This window comes from Asparagus officinalis, chromosome 8, assembly GCF_001876935.1.
Source record: "Asparagus officinalis chromosome 8, Aspof.V1, whole genome shotgun sequence".
Lineage (NCBI taxonomy): Eukaryota > Viridiplantae > Streptophyta > Magnoliopsida > Asparagales > Asparagaceae > Asparagus > Asparagus officinalis.
The window spans coordinates 16800393-16808938 of record NC_033801.1 but is presented as its reverse complement, the minus strand read 5'-3'; the positions used below and the strand labels follow the sequence as shown (position 1 = coordinate 16808938).

The 8546-nt window shown below is 33.7% G+C and overlaps 1 protein-coding gene across 2 annotated transcripts in view; it reads right to left on the bottom strand.

Moving 5' to 3' along the window:
• The window catches only part of LOC109851414 (protein WVD2-like 2), a 12607-nt gene extending 5093 nt beyond the window's left edge, over positions 1 to 7514 (bottom strand). For both annotated transcript variants that reach the window (XM_020421537.1, XM_020421538.1), the window contains exons 1-5: positions 7387 to 7514; positions 2301 to 2868; positions 1274 to 1359; positions 1095 to 1188; positions 925 to 996 (exon numbers count right to left, since the gene is read on the bottom strand). In XM_020421537.1, coding sequence (XP_020277126.1) covers positions 925 to 996; positions 1095 to 1188; positions 1274 to 1359; positions 2301 to 2864 — 816 coding nt within the window. In that variant the 5' untranslated portion in view covers positions 2865 to 2868; positions 7387 to 7514. The remainder of the gene's footprint in view (positions 1 to 924; positions 997 to 1094; positions 1189 to 1273; positions 1360 to 2300; positions 2869 to 7386) is intronic.

Below are 8546 nucleotides of genomic sequence, written 5' to 3'. Positions count from 1 at the left end.
CCCCCACCCCCCCCCCCAACCAACCAAAAAAAAAAAGAAAAAGAATGTGTATCTTCATAATAACATCACTGGGGTGTCAATGAGGAGATGCTCAATGTTCCACACTATCACTATGATGTTGATAACTCCATATTGGATTTATATTCTTACTTCTATTAAATGTTAGTCCAGTGCCATTTGTGATGCTTTGAACAAGAATCTTGCGAGAGAGAGTCCTGTGACCTGGAATTATTCCAGCTCGAGCATGCTTAACTTTGGTCATGATCATCCTTGAAAAATGATAAGGCTGACACTTTGACTTTATAGGAGTTGTTACAAAATAGAAACTCATTAAGCACAGCTCATATGGGAATACTTAATCAGGGTTGGAGCGTGAATTAAGACTTAAATGGGTCACTGGGATATATGGTGCTTTTCTTATGCTGTGTTGTCATTCTTTCAGTCTGTGCTGTGGGGGTAGGGTAGTGATATATCCACCTTTAAATATCAACTTATTTCATGTTATGGGTGTACCATGCAAAAACAAGCGAAAAAAATATGATTGACAGCTTGGTAAAACAGTGATTTAATATTTCAATTTTCATAAATGATCCATAGCAATTGAAACAATTAATTTCTTTCATAGAGGACTGGAAAATGATGCAGCAGCCTGGTTCCCATGATTTTCAATACCCTACAAATATAGGCAGGTAATGTTCATGAAAATTTCACGACAGAGTCACAGATCATAAATAACATTGATAATGCCGGAATTTTGGAAAATGATTTGCATAGCGATCATATGCTATGATGAAATACCAATAAGAAGGATAAAGTACCCTTGTTATTTTTTGTTATTTTTCAAATTGAAAGACAAGTGATAAAGAAAAGTTGATCTGTGAGATGATTATTCAGGTACAAAGATGGGAGAATATAGTCATATACCTTAGTTCTTGCTTCACTTTGGTTTTTCTCTGCCTCAAGAGCTTGGTGTTTTTCTTCTAACTTCGAGTAAAACTAAAAGAAAAAATTAGAAAAAACATTATTTCATATGTACTGAAATATCAGATATTACAAATACCAATTGCATATATAGGATGAAGTAGTAAGCCTACCTCTTTCCGCTTTTCAGCACGCTCACTGCACCTAAAACTAGGTGCTGATGCCACAGTGGTTCTTCCTTTTAATGTCTTCACAGATGCAGCAGTTCTAACATTATTCAGGAAACCATCATTATAAAATTTTGAAAAAAGATTTTGGACCAAAAAAAAAAAAGAGACTAGCGGGAGGATACGAAGAAGCCACAGAGCAAGAATCTTCTTCATCAGTATGTTTACTGTCAGCATGCAGAGGCTTCCTTGATGCAAGAGGCGGGTTGCCCTGTAATACATATCAAAAGTATTATCTAATGGTAGTTACACAACGTCCTAACAAGGGAGAAAATCCAAATACCAGTTCCTACATCAAACTATAAAAGGTACAGGGAGCATCTGTCCAGTATGCTTTTCCAAGACCAAATTAACAAAACCATAGAAACACAGGATGAATGTGGACAAGTAGCTCTGAATGCACAAGCCAGATAGACTCAACAAAATATATAATGGTTGAAACGGAATTATATCCCGTCACTGAACATTAAAATATCATGCACGTGCATGTGTGATTAAAACAAGTTTGGCAGATGAGAGTTAAGAGAGGAGGAAATGCAATTTAGGCAAAGGGAAAATTCCAAGATAACCGATAATTAGGTAAAAGTAGAAAGTGTGTAACAATAATTGCAGGGAACTACTGGATAAGAAAAGGTTATGAGAATTAAGAGAGGAGGAAATGAAATTTAGGCAAAGGGCAATTCCAAGATAACCGATACCTACGTAAAAGTAGAAAGCGTGTAACAGTAATTGCAGGGAACTATTGGATAAGAAAAGGTTAAACCTTTATGCTTGGTGCTGCTCATAGAGAAGCAACAGTGAAGAATGACAAGTTTATGCATTACGCACTTACAGAACAAAGTATAGAATATACCGAAAATACTGTTAAAAAGATGCTGCCAGAGGGGGGAAAAGGATTAATAAAAACTAAAACAACAGCTTTTTTAGGCATTGGTATTTAGATGTTCAGCATATTGTAGGAAATAACCAAAGAGATTTAAGTGAAGATGAGGTGACACAAAAGCTTAAAACATGAAAAATAAGAAAGAAACATTTCACAACTTAAAACTGAGTCTCTACTAGAGAATAATCTAAAAAAGGCATGATGCCTCAATGAATCAAATAAACAACAAAGAAAAAGCTGAGCAGTGCAAAGAAAGGAAAAGAAATAACATGAGCCTTCTTCATGAGGTTCTGCAACTGCAAACTACTTGAATTGGACGTTTTTCCTTCAGCTACAGTTTTTGGAACCAAAGAATTTCCACTTGATGCATGCTTGACAGTTGCAAGAGCAAGCGGTTGGGAAACATTTTGCCTAGACCTCACGTTTCCAGCAGTACTGGATTTCAACGTCAACTTCGCAGAGTGGTCCAAAATTTTGTTATTTGTTGGCTTTTGCCCTACCCTGTTAACCTTTTTCATCTTTTCGACGTCACCATCTAACTCTAAATTGTCAATACGAGGCAGTTCTTGCTCCTTGAGACCGTCACTGATTCCATTAATAGGGACATCCACTGAATATGTCATGCTATCTTCCTTGCCACCATCCCCTTTTGATCCTTGATTTATTGGAAGATCATGAGAATCAGGATTCTCCATTTCAGCCTTCTCCAATTCAGAAAGTTGGTATGAATTAGAATCATGATCACTGGGTTGTTCAGGGTTATCAGGAGCTGAACAAATCAGAACACAATCAGGCTCTTCATCTGTGCTCATGTCTACAACTTCCTTCCTCATTGAACTACAAAAAACACAACATGAGAATATCAAAAAAGTCTATCATGAAGCCTTTGCAAGTAAAATAGATAAAAAGAAAAACTCTGATCCTCCAGATTCAAACTACCAAAGGTTGATAATTTACTTTGTTTTACTTCTGTTGTCATTATCTACTGTAGTTTCAACTAGAGAACACATTGGTTAACTCAAAAAGTCTTACAATACATACAGTGGCATAGCCTGGAATTGCAAGTTTGGGTGGCACTTTCGTTTCTTCTCTTAAACATACTAAATTAGTTACATCGAACTTTTTTTTTGAGAGAGAGAGAGAAAGGACAGTCTCAAACTTAAAAATAAGCCCAATCAAATATTATATATGAAACATTTTTATTTATGAAATATTCTTGAAATATTTTTTCTTTTTTTAATCCGAATATGCATAGTTGTACTAGGTCCTTTTTTCAAATTCAATTTTTTAATAAAATCTTTCCAATCAAATTTAGATGCTTCCTTAAATTTGTTCACTACAGGATAAATAAGGTTGAGCTAAGAATGAGAACTTGATTCTTGGTCTACTTTTCTTGGGTTTTTTTAATATTAGTCAGTCAAATCTTCAATAAACTATATTAATTCCCTCAAGTCTTAAAAATTGCTCATACGTCCCTCAAATTATAGAGGATCTTGCAAACTGTTACTTTAGTTCCCAAAATATTGCTCAGCTTAAACGCCCCTGTGTTCACAAATACATAAGCTAAAAGGGAATTTCGGTAATCTCGAGACCAAATTGCAAGACCCCGTAGGATTTGAGGCAGGTATGAGCAATTTCAAATTTTGAGGGATTAATATGGAACTATTGAAGATTTAAGGGACAAATATATTATAAACCCTTACTCTTTAAAAAAAATTATTTGCCTTGCTCTTTATATTTGAACAGAGGAATCAAAGATATTGAGATTTCTCTTTTTGAGAAAACCATGGATAACCTGTCAATTAATTGGTGGGTACGGGAAAGATTAAGACCATATAGTGAATTGAAAAATAAGTATTGTTAGTGTTTAGATATAGACCCAAACAGTAAAGCTAAAATAAGTTAAGATTATGACCTCACATGTAAATTATTGGATCAAGAACTTTTGAGCTAATTATCTTCAGTCTTGCTTCTCAATCTTTCTTAGAGTGATGACTTCTATTTAAGGCCCAAGCTTTGGCTCATAACAAAGCGCATATGCATTGCGTGTCTTTTAGAAATAGCAATTAAAACTAAGATCAAAAGTGAGGGTCATAGTACTTTACTAGTCAAATTAAGGCTATAAAAAGAAGGTCCCCCATATATATTTCGAGAGAACAGGGGGGCATGCACATGAACCCCCTTTAACCCCCTCCCTCCGCCCATGAATACATAATTACCATCAATAACAGCAGATAAATTTCCAAGTGTTTGTCACTTCTCCCCTTATTTATTTAGAAATGCTAAGAGATTATTTTCATTATTCTTCTTCTAGTAGCAACTACTACTACTACTGGTCTATTTATTCTTTCAAACAAGTTGACATGTAAAACAAAAAGATTTCTTATAAAACTTGTTTTTGAACATTATATCTATACATTTCTAAATAAACACCTCACAACAAAGAGATGTCCACAATGATATAGACATAAGGAGTAAATAAGAATCATTCAGGTTTGAACACCTATGTACAATAAGCATGCAAATCTACAGAAGAAACAAGAAATACTAATGGTGTATGTATCTGTGTTCTTGTGGATAAGCTTTCTTGTTTCCCTTCTTACCAAAGTACATTGTGCAAAATCCTGATCAAATAAAGCAATCTGACACCAAACTTGCAAGTTGCATGAGCTTGAGAATTAGTTTCTTCTCACTTAGTGCAACATAATTTTATACCAGTAATTACAAAGAATGAGTTTTGATAGATTGCCAAGAATATCAGAAAGAAATCAGAATAAAATGTAATACCTTATAAAAGTAACATTGATGGAACTGTCAGTTGGTGTTACATATCAATAGGATATACTACCTAATCTGGACCACATATGTGAAAACCCATCAATTTAAGCAACAAAAGCATAGAATCAAATGGTCACAACAAGAAAGGATAAAAATGACACCTCAGTTATATGCAGCTCTTTTGGCACAGGAGAATGAAAGCGATTCATCAACCAAACAATTCAAATGAAAAATTCAAGAACAGTCAATAGTAGAAACAATGGCAACTCTAAGCTCCAAAGACTATGAAACTTCAGCAGAGCATCATGATCATGCAATGATAGTTTGTATAAAATGGCATGTGACGAAAAGAAAACTTACCAACAGGTAGAATTTTTAACTGCTACAAAATTGCTAGAGTTATCTCATTACTGTCTACAAAAATTTTAACTGCTAAAAAGTATGATAAGCCTCAGGTAGAATTTCTGCAAAATAAAATGAAATACATGGTTCTACAGCTGAACTGTATAAAGTATTATCAGGTATCAACATTCCTAAAAGTAACTACAACGACACAGCTATCAAGATAAAAGATAGGTATGCATGTGTGCCATAATCCATCATTTATCATAGCAATTTGCAACCTACATCTTTTGCTCAAAGTATAATTTTAATTTACAGATGATTAAGGATTTTTGTGGAAGCTGTGACAGAATAACATATAAATAAATAAAATCATTTATCAAACAGATGAACCAATAGTAGGAAACCTAAAGGAAGAGAAGGAAAAGTTCTGAACTAAATCAATACTTCATATTCATGAGGACTAACAATTATGGTTTAAGGTATGATCCTCAAACGCTTTAGTACATGCATCCTATGAATACCAACACCCTCCTTCCCATTAGCTTCCTCTAATTCTATCGCAGAATTAAATAAGTTCAAGGTATCTAAGAAAAACTATAGACAAGAAGACACTACAACATGGTAGACAAAGGCCAACCAGCAAAACTCTAGGCAACAAGTTAAACAGTTTAGAAGACAGGTATTAAATTTTATAGTTAAATTCCCTGACGATCTATCTGCGAACCTATTCCCTCCGATACACAAGTTGGTTCCCCAAAATTGGTGTACTGCTTACAAGTAGACGGGGCACAAAGTCCCTTTAAGTGTACATGCGCAAGACGCAACGTAAGGTGCGTAATCGAGTAAAGGAAGGCACACAATAGAATATATGAGAGTCAATGACTTTACTATAGCTAAATATCTATGTTAATTAAACGTGAAATGACACCATGATCCCAACATGACCTATGCGAAAACAAAAACGGAACAACAAAAATGAACTCTGTAAAAAAGAAGCACATAAGTATTTTGTATGAAAAAATATTGAAATCTGTATTTAGCTTTCTAGTTTCTAGCTTTCTACTATACGCTTTGGAAAATGGTAAACGCACACACAAAAAAATTACAATGTAACACTGATCAAACTTGCGTACCAAAGCAAGCTACCCCCATCGAATCTAATTTTTCTTAGTGGCGAATTGTGTACCGAATTCGTACCGCAACCCACTACGTACCACATATTGTTAACTATGCCCATAAAATAAGTAGATGGCTTTGCAATTCTAATTTCAATATATCAACACTGCCAAATTAGTTAGCTTCTTACTTGCCTAAGAGTTGATACTTCATAATAGAACTAAATCATACCAAAAATAATAATCCATCAAATATTAAGCTAATAGCTACACTATTGAATCATAAAACTGGATTTAGTTGAGCAGACAAATATATGCTTCCCCAGAAGCTTCACTAAATGTTCAAAATATAAAAGAAATGTTTATCCTTTATTATTTTACAAACTGAAATCAGGCTTCTACTCCAATATACTATTCTTTTTAGTTTTTCCCCCTTACTTAGATACTTTTCAGCTTCCGGTATAAATTACGAACTAAAATTCTTAGGTTTTTGCAGTGTAACTTAACCAGAAGTAAAGGTCTTAAACAACAAAAGATCTCAAAACAAAACAAATCAAGTGAATAAATGAAACTTCACCTTTAACTATTAAACAAACAAGAGACTAACCAACAAACTGATAAAATACCAACAATTCATCCAATGAGAAACATGAATGAGACAAATCCAAGTGCTCAGAAACTACAAAAATATAATTATATCTTGATGGGAGTAGTTATCCTAACATGTTTCAACAATATTCAAATGAAATATAACAAAAAAATTGAATGCCGCGTCAAATAAATAAGGTCAAATTTTCCAAGAATGTGAAAAGGTCAAGCAATATCAATGCTCCAATATTACTAACCTTTACCAAACATTATCAAATTCGCAATAATAAGCGATCCCCACGAAAATTGACACTTTTTGCCCATACAAATGATCGATCCCCAAAAATTACTATTAAATCCCATCAAATCACACTGAATCAGTGATTAATCAGCTAAAACTAGCCTCAATCGCTCTCACATTACACTGATCAACACCATAACAAGCTAAAGAACAAAACAAGCAGCGATTTCAACTGTTAAGAGGCGATAAAAGAGAGGAAACTGAGAGAAATGAGAAGGATTTTCTTACAATCTTTAGCTTCGAGATCGTCGAAGATCTCGATTCAGTAAATGGATCCAAGAAACCCTAACTTTTTCTCTTTTACTCCGCCCACGGTCCTCGCTCGCTCCTCCACTTCTCACGGCGCCGACGAACGCTGTTTTTGTTATTTTATAGCTCCTGATGTTTTTCAGATAAATCCAATCAACTTTCCTATTTCACTTATGAGCTTTTTCAATATTGGATACGTTGATGATGAATGAATGTTTAATATTTGCCGGTTAATTGGATCGTAGATCATTATATTTTTCTCATAATTAGATGTTCATATTTGTTTGGATGGCCGATCGTGTAATTAAATACTATTTAGATTGTTGGTCACGTATGTCACTTTCCGATAATTTAGGTTTTATATTGTTATTTATTTTTATACAATATAATTTGCTCAATATATCACGAGTTAATATTTCAAGAAAAATTGTCAAATGCGATATATTTACCCAATACAAGTTAGCCAATATATTACAAATTTTATTTTCACAAATGCTTGACATATTACACATAGGAATAAATTTGTTATGTCAAATGAGCAAGACTCTTTTATGTCACGTCAACGAAAAAATGATTATGTGAATTAGCATAAAACATTAGAAATAATTAAAGATCTGATTAGTATTTAATTATGTAACTAACCATCCGAGCAATTAAAGCATAGATATTAACATCTATCAATAATGACTAGTGATCCAATTTACCCAATATTTTTTACATCGGTCTATGAAATCATTGAAATTGATAAGTAGCCCCACAAGTTTTAATAGTAATCGCAAATAATCCCATAAAGCTAGATCTCATCTGAGTTGGGAAGTATTTCATTTAACTAAACTTTTTCTTATAACCCATCGAAATCCGCCCCAGTATAATTAAAATCTAAACTTGTTTAAAATTTAAACTTCGTAGTTCTCTTTTCTTTCTCAGCTGTTATTCCTTCTCTCTCTGACACTAATTAAGGATAAACATGTACTTCATCATGTGCGGTAAACAAATAACCTGGACTAGGTAAAAATTAGGAAAAAATAATTGTTAGAGGGATAACATATCCATTTCTATAATCTGAATAACTACTTTCAAAATATTATAATTTTGAGGGGCCAGTATGGAAAAGCCTTTGCCTGTGAGTTGTGCCATCG